The 18,441-nt window shown below is 58.5% G+C and overlaps 1 protein-coding gene across 1 annotated transcript; it reads left to right on the top strand.

The window, feature by feature from the left end:
• Positions 1-2,296: 2,296 nt before the first annotated feature.
• Positions 2,297-18,140, top strand: NXNL2 (nucleoredoxin like 2). Its single transcript, XM_072841550.1, has 2 exons — positions 2,297-2,598; positions 9,427-18,140. Exons 1-2 carry the CDS (start codon positions 2,297-2,299, stop codon positions 9,593-9,595), a joined length of 471 nt encoding a protein of 156 aa, XP_072697651.1. The 3' UTR covers positions 9,596-18,140.
• Positions 18,141-18,441: the final 301 nt, after the last annotated feature.

The raw sequence follows: 18,441 nt of genomic DNA, 5'->3' as shown, positions 1-18,441 counted from the left end.
GGAGGAGCAGCTTGCGTGTGGCGTCCGAGGGCAGGGTGGGCCCTGCTCAGAACATGCTGTCCCCTGAGGAGCAGCCTGGTCCCCACACGCCCGGAGCCTGCACACAGGCTGGCGGAGCCCGGATCATACCGTAGCTTTCTCCCCGGGGAGGCTTTGAAGACCCTGTGCCGGCGGCTGGCGTCCTGCAGTCACTCTGCAAACGTTCTGCCCTTGGTCTGTGAGCTGCGGGGAGGCAGAGCCAGGGCTGAGGGCAGGGGGCAGATTATGCGCAGTCCTCCCGTGGGGAAGAGGGGGAGGGAGCTAAGCTCCACTCTGGATACAGGCGGGGTTGGGGTTAATGGCCCACTGAGAGAGTGCGCTGGGGCCAGGGGCCCCCAAGCCGCAGAGAGGAGACCCCAAGGGCAGGGGATTGTTGCTGAATGTAGGCTGGGCGATCCGCCCAAGGAAGGGGGATAACTTTGCTGGACTGCCAGGGGAGGGCTCTGGGGAGTCTCAGGGGAGTGTGGTCACCAGAGGAGGAAGTGCAGAGAAGACCGTGCTTCAGTTTGGGTGAGGCTTGGGTGGTAGGGTGGGACAGAGGCCATGGACTGTTGAGAGGATGGCAAAGGGCAGGGAGACGGCTCTGGGGCAGCGGGTGTGGAGGGCAGGCCCAAGAAGGCCCTCGCCTGGCTGCTCACAAGCCCGAGGACGGGGAGCACTGTCCTGCGGGGCTGTGATTATCTAGGGCACACAAATCGGATTAGCTGATGCCTGTGCTCAGGAGCGTTGGTACATGCTCCCTCCATACATGCCCAGGAGGGCTTCCAGAATGAGCTGTCACTACGTCTCAGTTGGGATTAGAGGTCACCAAATCCGGCTTCTAGGACTCCACTTGTGGATGTTCTTGCGTTGGGTGGAGGAAGTTGTGTAGGAGACTTGGTCCCAGCAGAGGCTGGAGAGGGTGCTGGGCTTGCCTCTCATGGCACCTGTAGCCCCGTCCCATCTTAAGGAGTGGCCGGTGGGATGGGGTGGTGGCCAGAGACACAGGCTCATGTGACAGGAAGGGCCCTGAGGAGTCCCGTGAAGCCTGGTGCTGCAGGTGCATGAGCTGTACTGGCCCCGGGTCCCTTGCTCTTCTCTGCAGGAGCTCTGGAGCACAGGTCCCTTCCTTCACACACACACAGACAGGCTGAGGAGGGTCCCCTGGGGAGGGGGGGGTGTCCCCAGATGTCCCCTCCCTGCAGAGCCACCCGGGTGCACACAGGGTCGCAGGAAGGCTCCCATAGCACTAGACAGTGTTTACACCAGTAGCTGGACATGTCCCCGTGGGAGGGTGTCACTAAAAGGAATGTTCCCTACTTTGCTCACTGTTGGGATAAGAAAAAAGAGGCCAAAGAGGTCAGAATAGTCTTGGCGACATTTAGAATTCAGGGGCATTCCGTTCTGATAAAAGTCAGACTTCCACACAAGCAAGGGGCCCCTCTCAACTTTTTCTCCGGTTCCCCAGATCTTGCGCTTCCACAGCGAATCTAGGCGTTGGCAGCGCGCTGCTGGGAGCAGCACGGGTCCCCCAGACCCTCTGGACAGACCCTCCGCCGGGCGCTGCGTCCCTGCGGCAGGTGCATCCCCCGGCGTGGGGCGCCCATTTCGCCCGCACCTAAATCCCTGAATTCTGCGCCCCGCCGCTTCGCACCCCTGCCCAGGCAGAGCTGAGACGACTTTGCTGCTTCCCCAGGGCCTCCAGCGCGCCTGCTCCGTCAATACCGTCACCTCCTGGGCCGCCTGGATGCTTGGGGCGGGAGCGCGGGGCGGGGAGAGCTTACGGAGTGGCGACCCGGGGCGCAGGGGAGCGCGGGGCGGGTGTGGGCGCGCAGGGGACCGCGGTGGCACCGGGTTGGGGATGGATGGGGCGGGGCGGGGCGGGGCGGGGCGGGGCCCGAGCGGGGTGGGAGGCGGCTGCGGGGCCGGCCCGGGGCGCAGGGTGACGAGGGGCGGGCGGGAGAGCCGACGAGCTCCCGGGAGGGCGGCCTCCAGGGGGCGAGAGCTGCCGCCGCGGCCGCTGCTTCTGGGTCGCAGGTCGCGAACGTCCCTCCGGTCCCCGGGGCGCACGCCCCTGACCCCCCCGAGGCCGCGGCCGGGACGAGGAGCCACTGGGGCCCAGGTGCCCGCGCAGCCCGGGCGGCGCACGTGACCTCTATTTGCATCCCCGGCCCCGGCCCCGCCCCCGCAGGTGTCCGCCGCGCAGGTGTCCGCCGCGCAGGTGCCGCGGCCGCAGGAGTCTGTGCGCCCGCCGCTGCCGGTGCCCCACCGCCCGGCCATGGTGGACGTCCTGGGCGGCCGGCGCCTGCTGACCCGCGACGGCGCGTGGGTGGAGGCGGACGCTGCGCTGCAGAACAAGGTGGTGGCGCTGTACTTCGCCGCGGGCGGGTGCGCGTCCAGCCGCGACTTCACGCCGCTGCTGCGCCGCTTCCACGCCCAGCTGCTGGCCCAGGCGCGGCGGCCCGCGCCCTTCCAGGTGGTGTTCGTGTCCGCCGACGGCAGCGCGCGGGAGATGCTGGACTTCATGCGCCGCCTGCACGGCGCCTGGCTGGCGCTGCCCTTCCACGACCCCCTCCGGCAGTGAGTGCGCGGAGCTAGACCCCGGCCCGCCCCGCACTGGCCGCTCCCGCGCGCGTCCTCGCTGCTCCCGGCTCCAGCCTCCCAGGGGGTCCCCGGGGCCCGGGGAGCCGGGCCTGCCTCGGGGCTCTGCGTCCCCAACCAGCGCGGCTGCTGAACGCGGAGGGGCCTGGGGGGGCGGCTCGGGCCGGAGCTGGGGGTCCTCGGGGCGCTGCCGGGCGCATCGCGCCGTCGGGGGGCTGGGGGCCGCGTGCCGAGGCGGGCAGGGACCCCAAGGCCAGAGGAACCCGCTTCCCCTGGGATTTCCAAACTGCTGGGCTGCAGGGGAGTTCATGCTGGCGCCTCGAAAATTCACCTAGGGGAGCTCACCCAGGGGAGCGGGGACCCGCCTGAGGGGGGGGAGGAGGGAGGAGGTGGGATGGAGGAGGGAGGACAGAGAAACAGAGAAGATAAGATAAAGGAGGTGGGCGGGAGGAGGGGGAGGAGGGAGAGCACAGGGGCACAGGCGGGTGGCAGGGCTCCGATTGTATGTTGGGGTCTGTGTTGCGGGGACAGCCTCCAGACTTGGGTGTGTGTTGCGCTTCACAAGGTGTGGTACCCGCATCCCTGTAATGGATGGGGAGCGGGTTTCTGGGTGTGAGTTACGGGGCATGTTTCTCATTTCTCTGGGGGCTATTACTCAGATGCAGTGTGACACCCCCCCCCCCCCCCCCCCCCCCCCCGTCCCCTCTACCATCCTGACCACAGTCCTTGTGGAAAGTTAGAAACGGCAGCCGGCCCTGGACAGGTCCGGAGGCGAGTGATCCTCCCCACAGACACAGGGGTGGGTGATGCCGACGGGAGCGGAGCCTCGGGCCTCCCAGGAGGAGCCCGCGCCCCAGCAGAGTCCTACTGTGGTTGCTGTGCACGGCAGTGGAAATGAACCGACCTGGCAACCTAATGAGGAGGACTCAGGGGGTTACAGGCCACAGATTCACTGCAGGGTCTCCCCAAGCGGCAGAAGCCAAATGCCTCTGACGCTCTCAGCTCTCAAGTTCTGTGCAGCTGTTGAAGGAACACACTGCGCTTTGAAAGTGACCGGGTGGCCGTGCTGGGCGTTGGGCGGAGGGTCCAGGCGGCCAGCTCTGGGACTTTGGGTGCTGCAATGGGGGGTGTAGGCGAGGCATTTCCCAGCCCACAGTCAGGACGCCCTGTGAGGTGTGGGGGCCGCCCCGGAGCCCAAGTTTGCAGCCGTGGTGGTGGTAGTGTGCCCATTTCACAGATGTGTTGTGGGGCGCCGAGGAAGAACCTGACTTTCTGCTCTGGCGTTTCCTCTTCCTCCCCCCTCGGGGGGGGGTGGGGGAGATGGGGGGCTCCAGGAAACCCAAGCCTCAGCCCCGAAGCTCCTGGCCCCAAGGTGGGGGTGGGGAGGGTGCAGCCAGTCTCCTCCCGCTGTTCCTGTGATGCAGGCAAAGCCTTGAGTCTACTGCAGGCAGCTGAGCAGCCCAGGGCCAGGTGGCCAGCCTGGTCTCTGGAAGATTCCAGCATTGGTTTTCTTTCTGGAGAGGGGAGCTCCTTGTCCTTCTGCTTTCTAAACGGCCCCTCATGGGTTCTCCTTGTGATTCTGTGCTTGGAAGTAGGCTGTTCCATGGGAATATTTGGACCTGCGCCCTAAGTTCCACTCAGTCCACCTGGATACTCAGAATCAGGTCGTAACAACCCGGAAACTGCCACCAGCATGGAGAACTAGGGAATGCAGGCTGCATGCAGGCGGCCTTTGGGGAAGGTTCCCGAAGTGAGTGCACACAGCGCTCTGCACCCTGGGGAAGTGCAGCGGCTGCCTGTGCCCGGTGGGCCGTCATGGTCAGTGGCCACCCAGTGGCCACCCACCCAAGTCCTGGGAGGAGGAGGAAGAGGCTTCACCTGAGAGCCTCACGGGGGTGCCCGGAGCACGGCTGGGAGCCAGATGGCTGCAGGGCCACAACACCCTCTGCCTGGAACCACTCTTGCTCACCATCCCCACAGCCCGTGCCTGTGTGCAGGGAGCGCACAGCCCGAATGTGGGGGCAGCACTGAGGACAGGGCGTCCTTTGCGCCTTCCCTCACCTTTGCCTGGCACCCAAGCGACAGCCTCTGCGTGCGAGACCCACTTAATGGTGATTTCCATGTACTTTCTGGTTGTTTCTTAATAACACTAGTGCCCCCGTGGGCTCTTCCAGGCCCCCAGGAGGCCTCAGTGACCCTCCCCACCCCACCCTCTGCCTCCAGTCTGCCCTGGCTCTGCTGCCTCCACCGTGGGCCAGGTGGATGGGACGCCTCAGCCTCCGGGCGAGGAGGATAGAGGAGACAGGTGGCCGTGGCTTCATGTCTCAAGAGGAGGGTGGCTCCGTTAGAGCCGTCCACTCAGTGGGGCCAAGGGGCCCGTGCTCCCTGCCCTCTCCCTTGCCCGGTGCTTGGGCTCCCCCGGGCCTCCTGACTCAGCCTGTCTCCATAGCCACCGAATCCACTAGGTCTGAGTTTCTCCTCCTTGCCGCTTCCCTCCCTTAGGCCCTGGACCATGGGAATATTCTCACCCATGCCCCCAGCCTCAGCCTCCAGAACCCACCTCCTCTTCTCGAAGGCAGGTGTGGCAGCCCCAGGGCGACCCCAGCTCTCCAGGCCCCTGCCCAGGGTGCTCAGTCCCTGTCCTGCCCCGGCCTCTTCTTACCCCCTCTGCACCTGTGTTCTGGCCAGACTGGGCAGCTGCTGTTTGGGGGCACCCCATGCCTTTCCTACTCCCAAAGGTGGGAAACCCTCGACCCTGGAGCCCCCATGTCCCCTCCTGGTGGCCCCTACTCCTCCTCCGAGCCCCTGGGGCCCTGGGGGCATTCCTGTGCTCTTCTTACACCCAGCGCCATCCCCAGCCAGGAGCGCCTCTGTGGTCCTTAGGGTTGGGGCAGACACTGTTCAGGGCACGTGTGGGCTGCTTTTTTTTTTTTTTTTTTTTTAAAGATTTTATTTATTTATTCATGAGAAACACAGAGAGAGGCAGAGACACAGGCAAAGGGAGAAGCAGGCTCCATGCAGGGAGCCCGATGTGGGACTCAATCCAGGGACTCCAGGATCATGCCCTGGCCTGAAAGGTGGCACTAAACCACTGAGCCACCCGGGCTGCCCTGTGGGCTGCTTCTTAGGTGGGTGTCTGACTCGAGGGATGGGAAGAGGCTGGAGCCAGAATTGCCATGGCAACCCAGGAGGAGTTGTGCCAGGGAGGAGGACACAATGTGTCTGCTGTGTCCACTGTGTCCGGTGATGGGAGGGCTTCCTCACCAGTGCTGAGGGCAGGGAGCAGCCGGGTGCCCCCCTCCCCAAGGCACACCCGTTCCCTGGGGACACAGTGCCAGAGGAGGCAGAGATGCTTCCGTGGAGATGCTTCCGTGGCTCTCCGGGTGGCTCCAAGGTTACGGTTGTCCCCAGGCACAGGCTGCCAGGGTGGTGACTGGAGGACCTATGCGGCTGACTCTGAAGATATCCTGGAGCAGATGTCAACTCCAGACTCCAGCTTCCTCCCCTAAGCCTCGCTTGCCTTGCGTGCCCCCCTCCTGGGCATCAGAGCTGATTTCACGAGGCCACAGCTCAGCGCTTGGATAGTCAAGGTTGTTGATCAGATCAGCTGAACTTACACACCCTGCAGCCGGGAGCTGGTCTCCAGGGAGCAGGGAGGCCAGTGAGGCCCGTTGCGTGGCTCTGCTTTCTGCTCAGGCTGCAGCAAATCCTGGCAAATCCTGTCTTTCCTCAGGGTGGCAGAGTGGCTGCTGTGTCTCAGGCTGCACACCCTCACACCTTCCTCTTTCCTAGCACCCACACAGGTGCTCTGGGGAGTCTCATGGGTTCTCAGTGTGCTCAGTACCCATCCCAGTGCTGGTTAGTGTCACCCCCTGTGCTGCATGGGACGGTTGGCCCACTTGGACTTGGGGTGAGCCTCCCCATCAGTAACAGCCAGCGTGTTTTGAGCATTAGTGTGCTGATCCCTTAGCTGGGCTGTACGTATATGTACCATCTCATCATCCCAGCAACCCAGGGAGGTGGGTTCTGTTTTCCCCAGGTGCAGGCGAGGACCCTGGGGCAGGGGGAGGCTGTCCAGCTTGCCCGAGTCCCTCAGCTGATTCATGCCAGGAAAGGCAGGGCTGTGGGTTCTGGGCAGCGAGCCGCAGGCCTCCACGCCCCGGGCTGTCAAGGGCACGGTTCTCAGCCTCCCTCCCAGGAGACCCTGGAAGATGGGCAGGTTGGCAGGCGAGGGAGGGCAGGCAGGGACCCTGGGGCCCCGGGGTCCACCCCCACCTGCAGGAGCGGGAGGCTCCCTGGCACTGCTGCTACTCCGGAGCCCCTATAGGCAAAGCAGTGCTGCTGTGCACATGCTGCGCCATGGTGAGCCAGCAGGGGTGTACACGCGGAGTCAGCAATGTGCGTGGGCTCCGCCGGGAGGTCCCTCAACACCCTCCGGGAGCCCCCCAGGCCTCCCCCTAGTCTTAAGGGCTCAGCCCCAGGCCCTGAGAGGCACAGCCCCAGCAGGAATTTGTGACTCGGTACACGCTGCATGCTCCGCTGTGCCACCCAGAGTGGAGGCCTCCATGTACCCCGTCTGCCCGAGCTGGGGGACAAAGTGCCGGGAGGCCACGGACCGGTTCCTGCCAAGGGCTGCTGGGTGACCTCTTTCCTTTGTGTTTGTTTTATGCTTTGGGATAAAGCTGATTTCTTAGGCATTTCAGATTTTGGGGGTTGTGCAGGAGTCTGCAAACCTTGGAGGGGGACATGTCCCCCCCATCTCCCGGGTCACACCCCCACCCTGTGTGTGCAGGCCTGTGGGGTCTCTCCATGTCTGGGCGTTGGTTTGTCAGCCTCAGTGTGCGTCTCACTGACGGTGATCACTTCTGCACCAAGCTGACCTCGTTCCCTCCTCACGTGAGTGTGCAAGGGACGCTGTGTGGGCCGGCTTCCAGAAGCTGCTGGGGTGGCGGCTCACTGAGCGCGGGTTTCCTTGGGGAAGGAGCGCTCGGGGCAGCCATGGGGTGTTACAGCCGTGACCGCGGGCCACGCCTGGCCACCGCCTGATTCCTGAGGCTCCTGCGTCTCCCTCTCCATGAGCAGCCCTGGCCCTGCTCTGATTGGTACCCCCTGGAACCAGCTTTGGTTTGTCTGTCGGCGACTCCCACACACTAGGCCGTTCCTGGTGTCTGCTGCAATGGGCCGTGTTCGCCTGTGGGGTCAAGCACACAGCTCGTCTACATGGAGGCTTGTCGTTCAGGAAAGTGTGTTGAGGCCATAACCTCCTGTGTCTAATGGAGTCTATGGCTTGGCTTCCAGAGTGTATCCCGTGTAGTTCTTTTAATTACATTGTAGTTGGCGTTGCTGTTCCATGTGTAACATATGGTTATTTAGGTTTTTTTTAAGAGTTTATTTATTTATTCATGATAGACATAGAGAGAGAGAGAGAGGGGCAGAGACACAGGCAGAGGGAGAAGCAGGCTCCACAGAGGGAGCCTGACACAGGACTCGATCCCAGATCCCCAGGATCATGCCCTGGACCAAAGGCAGGCACCAAACTGCTGCGCCACCCAGGGATCCCCGGTTATTTAGTTTTTAAACCCGTTCTAAAAATTATTTCATACTGGTTTCCAATTTCTGTGACTTTAGGGTCCGATTAAATGGTCTGTGTGCTATTGATTATTTGCACTGTATTGAGATCCCTTTGTGGTGGAGAGCATGCTGGTTTCATCACTATCTCACAGATGCCTGAAAACAAGCCCGTCTCTTTGTTGGGTGGAGGTAGGATGTATTTTTTTTCTGCTTGATTTGCGCTTTTGTGTTTGATCTGGGTGTGGAAAGCCGCAGGAGGGCTGTGATGGAGATGTTGTGGGGAGATTTGGTAACAGGAGGGTCTCACATGTATTTGTCCTTCCATGAAGACTCACAGTCTTGGAGGTGACAAGTGAGGGAACTCGGGTAGATTACTGTCACTGGGAGGCCCGTGGGGGCTGGCTTTGGAGACAGGGAGGGATTTTCATCGGCTGCTGAGGACAGTAATCCAGGTGAAGGTTATGGGGAGGAGCCAAGAAGGTGGATGCTCCTTTCCTTAGATGAACACAAGAACTTTTGTAAAAAGGTCGCTCACTGGGTTGCACACGATGGAAAAAGTAGCCAAGAAATGTGTCATATGTTGTTTTTTATTTTAAAAGATTTTATTTATTTATTCATGAGAGATGCAGAGATAGAGAAGCAGGCTCCCTGTGGGAGCTCGATGTGGGACTCGATCCTAGGACCCCAGGATCATGACCTGAGCTGGAGGCAGACACTCAACCACGGAGCCACCCAGGCACCCCGAAATGTGTCGTAATCAGTGTGTCCTTGAGTTTGCTGGGCAGAAAGTCTCACGTGGCTTCGCATTGATGTAGAACTCACGGAGTTCTATCTTTGACCACTGTGTGTGCCTGGTATTTTTCCACATCTAGAATGTAGGAGGGATGTAAATTTGTTGGGGTCTTCGTGTGTCTAGAATTGCATGTCCCATACGGTAGATGTCTGCCTCATGTAGCTACTTCAATTTAAATTAACTGAGATGAAAAATTCATGTTCTGAGACTCGCCACCACCTCTCGGGTGCTGCGTGGTCCCAGGCGGCCATGGCGAGGGTGCGGGCAGCTCAGGCCCAGAGCGGCTCCTCCCTGTGGATGGTCCTCTGGGAAGCGCTGGCTTAGCACCGGCCGCTGAGGGTCCGCTGGGTCCGCTGGGTCGGGGAGGCCCTGGTCCCCTCAGTCGTGCGTGTGGCCACCTGCCTGGCCTCTGGCTGACCTGGCCCTGCCTCTTCTCTCCACAGTGAGCTGAGGACCATGTACCACATCTCGGTCATCCCCAGGCTGGTGGTTGTGAAGCCCAGCGGGGAGGTCATCACCGACAAAGGGCGCAAGCAGATCCGGGAGCAGGGGCTGGCCTGCTTCCAGAACTGGGTGGAGGCAGCCAACATCTTTCAGAACTTCTCTGGATGACGTGGGGCCTCGGCCCTGGGCAGGGGGCCTGCACACCTGCTGCAGCAACGGGTGCCTGGGACAGGGAGAGTGGCCCACCTCCCAGAGCTGGGGTCCCCACAGAAGTCCCAGGTGGGGACTGTGCGGCCCAGGAGCAGGGCCCTCCCGCACCTGCCAGGACGTGTTTGCACCATTCTTAGCAACGCTTTCTCCCCGAGCGCTTGAGCCGGTTCATGTCCAGCTATTGGAATCTGGGGAACAGGTGTTTGTACTGGCTCTTTAGGGGACATCATGGACTTGCTGAGACACCATTGGGGACTCAGTTCACGTCAGCGATGTGGACAACTGAGGAACCCACGTGCTTTAATAAGGAGACTCCTTCTCCCCGGAGCCCCCACTCCCTTCTTCCTTGAAGCAAACCTTAGGGGCTGTGACGGGGAAAGTGAAAGGCTGTGGGGACACCGTCCTCATAACCACGGACTTTCCCAGGCCGCTTGCTCATGTCTCTAAGATCCAATGCACGTCTCCTAAAGGTGCTGGTGCATCGGGGGAGCCGAGGCCTGCATGCTTTCTTTGCAAAAAGCACGAGGAGGCCTGTCAGGGTCCCGCACCAGCCTCAGCCCCCACCTGGCCTTGCCCTGCCTGCCCTCACCCTGCCCGTCACTCACCACTGGGATCTGGACATACCAGTCCCCTGCGGCCTAGTTCTCCCTGCCTCCCCTGCTCACTCAGCCGCTGGACCTCAGGTGAGGGGGGGCTCACAGCTGTCCCTTGGAGGGTGCCACACAGACGCACACAGCATGTGCTACACACAGACACACAGACGCGTGAGACGATAACACACAGCGAGCGCTCATCCCAATTTGCAGAATCGATGGATTAGAAGTATTCTTTCCTATGTCCCTGTGTGCAGGGGGAGTGGGGCCCGCTCTCTGCCCTGGGATGGGTGCAGGAGCACAGGCCTTGCTGGAAAACAGACCCCAACTCGCCTCAGTGGTTACAGGCACACTCTGCTTCTTCATCTTATTTTTTTTAAGATTTTATTTATTTGAGAGACAGGGAGCAAGTGAGCACAAGCAGGGGGAGAGGCAGAGGGGGAAAGAGGAGAAGTGGAACAGGGAGCCTGATGTAGGACTCGATCCCAGGACCCTGAGGTCATGACCTGAGCCGAAGGCAGATGGTTCACCACCTGAGCTCCCAGGGGCCCCGCAGGTGCGCTTCTGACCCCCCCCCCCCCCACCTGGAGGGGTACGGTAGAAACAGAACAAACTCAACAGTCTCCCCTCCCGCCCCAGGAGAACATAATTTACGGGGCAGGTCAGCTCAGTCTCCTGCTTTATAATATACCCAGAATCCCTGCTCAGGGTCTCCCCTCTGGCAGCTTGTCCACTGTGGCTCCCTTCAGCAGACACCATCTGATGACTCGTTGGATGGGGTAGTGATTGGGCCTTCTCATCCCAGGACCAAAGGGGCAGCTGGGGTCCAGTCCCTTGTGCCCACTGCATCCCTGGCCCCACCTCCAGCCTCTGGGCACCTGTGTGGGTCAGCTCGGGTTGTGTAATGAAGCCCGCAGACAGGGCGGCTGCCACACTGCAGCTGGTTGGCTTGCACCCTGGAGGCAGAAGTCCAAGAACAAGGTGTCTCGGGCTGTGTGCTCCGAGCTGCGCCATCCCCGTGTCCTCACAGGGCATCCCTCTGTGTGTGTCTGAGGCCCGATCTCTCATAAGGACACCAGACAGGTGGGATTAGGTCACCTCGGTGACCTCGTTGGACCCGAATCACCCCCGTAAAGACCTTGTATCCAAGCACAGTCACATCTTGAGGTGCTGGGAGCTGCGGCTTCAGCATAGGAGTTGGCGGGCCATGCGGGCTCCTGGCAGCATGACACAGGGCCGGCAGACACATCCCAGCCTGCAGCACAGCAAGGATGGAGGGCGGGGACGGGCAGAGTCACCAGCCCTTCAGGACCCCTGCCCTCCAGCCTGCCTCCCTGAGCTGGTCTCTCCAGCAGCTCCAGCCCCTGCTTGGGGTGGCCAGGGGGGGCCTCTGCTCTCTGACGAGCCCCCGAGAGGCTGCTGGTGCCACGGGAGGCCCTCTGAGACACAGCTCAGTCCTCCAGGGCCAGCAGGGCAGCAGGGGCTGCAGAGGGCTCCTCATCCCACATATGGTCATCCCTGTGATGCCGGCGGGCCATGGTGCCTACAGTGGCTCTGCAATCCCCGGGCGGGGGGCGGCCTCCCCGACGGTCCTCACCCCCAGCTGCCCTCCTGCCGCTCCACTCCCTGTGCAGAGTGAAGCCGCTGAGTCTCTGGCCTCTTCTCAGGTGAACCCAGGAAGCTGTTGGGCCCCCACCCCGGTCGGCGCAGCCCCTCCTCTGTCTTCTGTTCTCCAGCCTCGTTGCACGGGGGCACCTGTGGCTTCTCAGGAATCAGGGCCTCTTCCCTTCGGCATCAGGAAACCCAAATGCACAGCTTCACCTGCTGCTTTAAACCATTTCGGGCAGATTCTGGCCTCAGCGAAGATGGTTAAAGCCTGAATCACCTGCATGACAGTCCCTCCCAGACCAGTCGGACACGTGTCCCACCAGCTCAGGCCTGCCTGCCCCTGGCCGCCTTCCCTGGGCCTCGAGCCTCCTGCCTCAGGCTTGCTCCGCATGTGCCACCTGCAGGGCGCCTGCCTGCCTCCCTGGGGGCCGGTGAGGAGGGATGCTGTTGGCTGGAAAGGCCCGGAGGTCAGTGCAGGTCCTGAGGGTTGGAAGGAGGCCAAGGGGAGGATGAGAGGTGCCGCGGCTGTGTCAGGACAGAGCCCGGGTGATAAATGCAACTTGTGTGACTCAGGTTTGCGTAAAGTGACCATTCCTGTGACAGAAATAGTGGGTGGGTGACTAGCAGGGAGGACAGTGGGCACACGCATTGTCCACGGAGCACCCATGGGGATCGGAAGGGGCTGCAGGGACCTGCCAAAGTGCCACTAGGCATGAGGCAGAGCAGAGCAGGGCCTCGGGTCCCAGGCCGCCCGTGGACGCACACCCTGCAGCCAGGGCTGTTCCCGCAGAGCATGTCTTGAGGACTGAAAAATACGACCCGCACAGACTAGGGGCTTCCTGTGGGGGCGGCGGGGGTCTTTCCTGGATCCTGCTTGTCACTTGGATGGCCACCACAGTCCCTGGCTGGGATCCGGTGTCTATGCCCCACCTCCTGGAATGTGCCATCCACACAGCAGGTAGGCCCGTCCTTCGTGTGGAAATCAGGTCGAGTCGTGTCCCTGCCGCTCAGAGCCTCTGACTGCGGCCAGGCCCTCCTGGAGGTGCCCACTTGTTTCTCTTCCCAGACACACCACCCTGTCCTTCTCCCGGAGTGGCCACCTCCTCACCCTGCTCATGCTGCCCACATGGCTCCTCAGAGGCTCCTTCCCTCACCCTCCCATCCAGATGGCACCTGCTGCATCTTCGTGCATCACTGTCATGGACAGCCTTCTCTGGGTTGTCCATCTGTCTTTCTAGCTGTCTGCCAGTCATTCATCATGTCTGTCAATCATCTATCACATCCATCTGCCTCGTCTACTGAGTCTGTCATATCAATCACCCATCCATCCATCTCTATCTACCTGTCTATTATCTATCTATCTATCTATCTATCTATCTATCTATCTATCTATCTATCCAGCAATAATCTATCATGTCTATCTACATCTTTCTCCCTGACCAGCAAGGAATTACCTTGACAGCAGAAACTGCATACTTACCTGGTTCATAGAATTGGTACAGACTGGATGCTCCATGACTTTTTGTTGACTTACTGAATTCTAAGATTTTATTTATTTGAGATATATAGAGAGAGACAGAGAGAGGGAGCATGCGTGCATGAGCAGGGTTGGGGCAGAGGGAGAATTTCAAGCAGACTCCTCACTGAGCAGGGGGCCCTAAGTGGGGCTCAACCCCAGGACCCTGAGATCATAATCTGAGCCAAAATCAAGAGTTAGACCCTGAACCAACTGAGCCACCCGAGCACCCTGGGCTTACTGTATTCTAATGTCTACTGAGCACAATCAGGGGTGGCACCTGTAGACTACCGTGTCCAACTGCAGGTCCTCAGTGCACCTTAGGTTGACTTGTAACCATAGCCGGGACATGGTGAGAAGGTTTCCAGTTTTCCTTGTCAGGTTTGATACTCTTTTTGGTTTAAGATATCCTTTCTCATTATAAGAAGAAAATATCCACTTATTGGTAAGTGTTTTCAAAATTTAATCAGGAATGGATGTTGAATTTCTGTTTTTAAAAGTAGGCTCCGTGCTAGCACAGAGGCTGTTGCGAGACTTGAACTCAGGACCGTGAGATTGGGACCTGACCCAAGATCAAGTCAGACACTTAACCTACTGAGCCACCCAGGAGCCCCTGCTGAATTTTTTTTAAATGCCATTTTAGCTTCTCTGTAGTCGATGATATGATTTTTCTTCTTTGAATTATTAACACAGTGAATTCAATGAATAGATGTCCTAGTTTGAATTATCCTTGCATTCCTAAGGGATAGATCCTACTTGGCCATGGCTTATTATTATTTTAATGAGCCTTAGAATTAAATTTTATTATTTTATTGAGGCTATTTGCAGAGATATTCATAGGTAGCACTGCTCATTTTATGTTATTTTTTCAGCCCAATCGTGCAGTCAATGCCACCACACACCACGATGTGCCACCTGCTTCTGCAGACCTTGTTACCCACGCAGAGCATTGCCCACTCACAAGTGTGGTATGCACAGGGTGGTTTTACATAAGGTGGAACTCTTGGTTTTGCTTGTTTCGTGCTTCTCAAAGATGTTTTTTTCTTTTGGCAAATAGAGAACATGGAACCATGCTACTCGGGGTTCAATCTTTTGTTTAGAAATAAGCTCTTATGGGGGCACCTGGGTGGCTCAGTGAGTGAGCATCTGCCTTCGGCTCAGGTCGTGACCCTGGGGTCCTGGGATCGAGTCCCACATCGGGCTCCCTGTGAGGAGCCTGCTTCTCCCTCTGCCTGTGTCTTTGCCCCTCTCTCTGTGTGTCTCATGATAAATAAATAAAATCTAAAAAAGAAAGGAAGAAGGAAAAGAAAGAAGAAAGAAAGAAAGAAAGAAAGAAAGAAAGAAAGAAAGAAAGAAGAAAGAAAGAAGAAAGAAAGAAAGAAAAAACGAAAGAAGCTCTTGTGCATGTCTTCACCTATAAAGGTGTAAGAATGCCACGTCCTCGTCTGTAAAATAGACACTACACCTTTCTCATAGGCTTTTGGGGAGCAAACGGTTACTAACACACACAAACTCCCAAGACCAGCATCCGCCATAAACATCATGTAAATGCTATTACTATAATCAGTGCTATTATTCAGTTGTTAACAACATGGAATACCAGGTTTAGCTGGCGGAGCCCAAGTGCAGCTCGATGGCCTCCAATGGTCAGATGGAGCTTGAGCTGCAGGTGTGTGGAAAGGCCCTGCCGCGTGGGCAGGAGCCCGGGGCCTGCAGGTGGGACAGCCTTGCACACGGATGAAGTAGCTGGCGGACTCAGGACCTGTGCTCTCTTGGTCGGTTGACGCCCTGTTTCTGTCTATGGGAGCTCCCAGTTTTCCGGGAGTGGGTGTTATAATGCATTTCCCCTGCTTCTGGCGAGGTCCTACAGTCCCAGAGTGAGGAGCGCAGGCATCTACGGATTGAGGTGAACACTGGGACAAACCAGGGGGGGGGTGTCTGTGCAAGCTTTTCCCTGAGCGCGTGCAGGGGCGTCATGAGGACGGAGGCTGGCAAGCCCGTCCTACTGGCAGCGTTACTGGGCCGCGAAGATGGGAACCAGGAAGGTGCCCGAACCCACACGTCTTGTTAAATCGCACGTGTTGTTAAAACAGTGCAGACTGGAAACTGGAGCGCTGGTGTGGACAAATCCTCTGCACAGTACATAGCCTTGTGTGGGGTGGAGATGGGGTTCATTGAGGGAAGCCTGTGTGCACCATCTACCAGCTTCCACTGGGACTCTGGACTGGAGCGGCTAACTTGCTGTCGGATGGTGACTGGAGATGCCATCGCGACCCAAGGACATGCAATGATCTTTTTTTTTTTCATACAATGATCTTGAGTCTGAAATACCCGTGATGTCTCTGGTAGCATCCGAGCAACGCTACCACAGAGAGGTCAGTGCCCAGAAAAGTTCCTAACACAATGGAGATGTTTGCACGGGACTGTGCGATGGGGGAGCACAGAGGGTTGGCGTGCTCACAGGCAGCTCGGCGCTCTCCCAGAAATGACAGCGGGGTGCTGGCCGCGGGGCTGGGGGCCAGAGGGTCATTTACCGGGTGTGAGAAGGTTCTGCGGCTGTCGCACCACAACACGAACAGACCTGACATTACCCAACGGTACACTTATAGCCGATTAAGGTGGTAAACTGTGTATTTCGAGTATTTTACCACAATGAAAAGAGCAGATCTGTGTGGGTATTTCCTCCAAGAGGAGATCCACTGATGGTGGATGGTACAGGGAAAAACGCTCAACCTATTCCTCAGGAGGGAAATACAGAGAGGACTCTGGGAGGTGCCACCTCACAGCCCCTCAGCGGCCGTGGTAACAGCGAGTAAGGATGGGAGACGCGGGACGGGAAGGCCACATGGCACAGCCGCTTGGGAAAACAGTTTAACAGGTGAAAAGTTAGCAAAGACTTACCGCGTGTTCCAGCAATTCCAAGTGGACGTATATACTGACGAGGACCGAAAACATATGTCCATGGAAATGGTCGTGCACAGACGTTCATCAGACACTATTCACAGATACTCATTATTCATAAATAAGTATTCATAAGTGTTCACAAACAGTGGAAACAAGCAGGTGCCATCCACTGAGGAACAGGTGCTCCAAACGTGGTCTGCATTCACGGTGCTGTCACCACGGCAGCGGCCCGAGGCATTGGCACAGGCCACAGAGGAGCTCTTGGAAGCACGCCTGTACTGACCACATGAGGTGGACCAGTCGCTCGTCCATAAGGCTGTCATTGTCCCCGCCCCTGTGTGATGAGTGTGGGTCTCAACACCCACCTCTGAACGCGCGTCGTGGGACATCTGAGGCTGAGTCTCCCCGCACCTGCTGCGGCCTCAGCCTTGTCCTCATGAAGGAGCTTCCATCTTCAGGCCCCACTTGCAGGGAGGGGTCACATGCAGCTGATCAGCTGGGCAGGGAAGGGGGCCGACATGGGACTGGGCTCATGGTCAGCTCCCAATTAACAGGCTCCAGAAAAGGGATGTCAGAGACGACGCCAATAGTACCGCTCTTTCCTGGCCCTTAGCGTGAGTGCAGGTGATTTTTTTTCCTTTTTTAAGATTTTTATGGGTCCCCTGGGTGGCTCTTTGGTTAAGCATCTGGCTCTTGGTTTTGGCTCAGGTGGTGATCTCAGAGTCCTGAGATCGAGCCCCACATCAGGCTCCTGGCTAAGAGCAGAGTCTGCTTGTCTCTCTCCCTCCCCCCATTCCTCCACCCCAGTCATGCTCTCTCTCAAATAAATAAATGAAATTTAAGAAAAATTGAGAGAGAGAGAGAGAGAGAGAGCAAGCATGAGCGGGAAGGGTGGAGGGAGAGGGAGAGAGAATTGCAACCAGGCTTCATGCTGAGCGCAGAGCCCGACGTGGGGCTTGATGCCACAACCCTGAGATCAGGACCTGAGCCAAAACCAAGAGTTAGACGCCCAATCAGCTGAGCCCCCCAGGAGCCCTGAGTGCAGGTGATTTCAGTGAAGCAACTGTTTTACAATTGGTTTGTTTGTGGATGCACTGTGTGCAGATCCACAGATGCGTGGTTCAAATGGACTTCGTTGAGCACAAAGAGCTTTCCTCCACGTTTGGGAGGTGGCGGGCTCCAGGGAATGTTGGCCTGTGGGCAGCAGGAGCAGTGGCGTCCGGTGAGCATCCTCATGGGTGAAGGCCCCAGCTTCTCCTGTTACCCGCTTCTCTCCAGGGCCTCCTGTGCAGGCCCCTGACCCTCACCTGGGCTCTGGAAGAGGGTATTTGAGTCGAGGACTGTGCTTTGCTACCCCCTTGGCCATGTCTTTGTAAACAGAAACAGAACTTTGGGTGGGAGAGGGGAGGCTGTTCTCATATGGGGCCTGCACGGTTAGCAAGCGTGTGCTGCATAGCGAAGCACCCGGAGTCCAGAGGCGTAAGACACCACCTGCTTTCTTCACCTTACTTGTCCAAGAGCTGGGTGGGCCAACGTGGTGGCCTCTGCTGGGTGCTCCCATGCGCTGCGGCCAGTGGGCAGCGGGGTTCTTGGTTCTGCACCCGCAGCCTCTTGTCCCCCAGCAGGCAGCCCTGGATTCATTCTCACAGGGATTTGGGGAGTCCAAGCAGGTGCAGCTCTGTTCAAGTCTCTGCTTCTGTCGCATTTGCCATCTTTCCACCTGCGGTTCTGCCCAAAGTCCTGAGGGGGAGGCTGCCCAAGGGCATGAGCGCAAGGGCAAATGATTGGCCCCATTTGCAAGCTGTCTGCCACGGGGAGAGACGGGAGCCACCGCTGACACGGCTTTAAGCACCAAACTGTTAATAAAATAATGAGAAAGCAATCCGTCTCCATGTGTCTGTGCAGCGTAGCTCGTCCTTCCTCAGCTGCGTGCTCATTGGAAGTAAGGGCACGTCCCCACATGCCAACAGAGGTCCCATCGACAAACTAGTTCCAGAAGTTTTTCTAAGCCAGAAATTCCATGTGCAATTTAGATGAAGCTGAAATTCGGTCATTGTCTTGGAAAATGGTCAGTTTTGTGCCCATGTCCTATCAGGGGGGTTGGTCCCCCCCACCCCGAGAAGCCGTGTTAACATTCTTTTGACCCCAAACAGATAACTATGGTCGTAGACATGGTTTTCTGC

The sequence above is a fragment of the Canis lupus genome, chromosome 1, assembly GCF_048164855.1.
Source record: "Canis lupus baileyi chromosome 1, mCanLup2.hap1, whole genome shotgun sequence".
NCBI classification, from domain to species: domain Eukaryota; kingdom Metazoa; phylum Chordata; class Mammalia; order Carnivora; family Canidae; genus Canis; species Canis lupus.
Note: the sequence above shows the minus strand (reverse complement) of the source record. Positions and strands in the feature narration are given on the sequence as shown.

Coding starts and splice junctions, on each gene's coding strand:
- NXNL2 (XM_072841550.1), top strand. CDS start 2,297: ATGGTGGACGTCCTGGGCGGCCGGCGCCTGCTGACCCGCGACGGCGCG. Junction 2,599..9,426: donor TTCCACGACCCCCTCCGGCA/GTGAGTGCGCGG, acceptor TTCTCTCCACAG/TGAGCTGAGGACCATGTACC.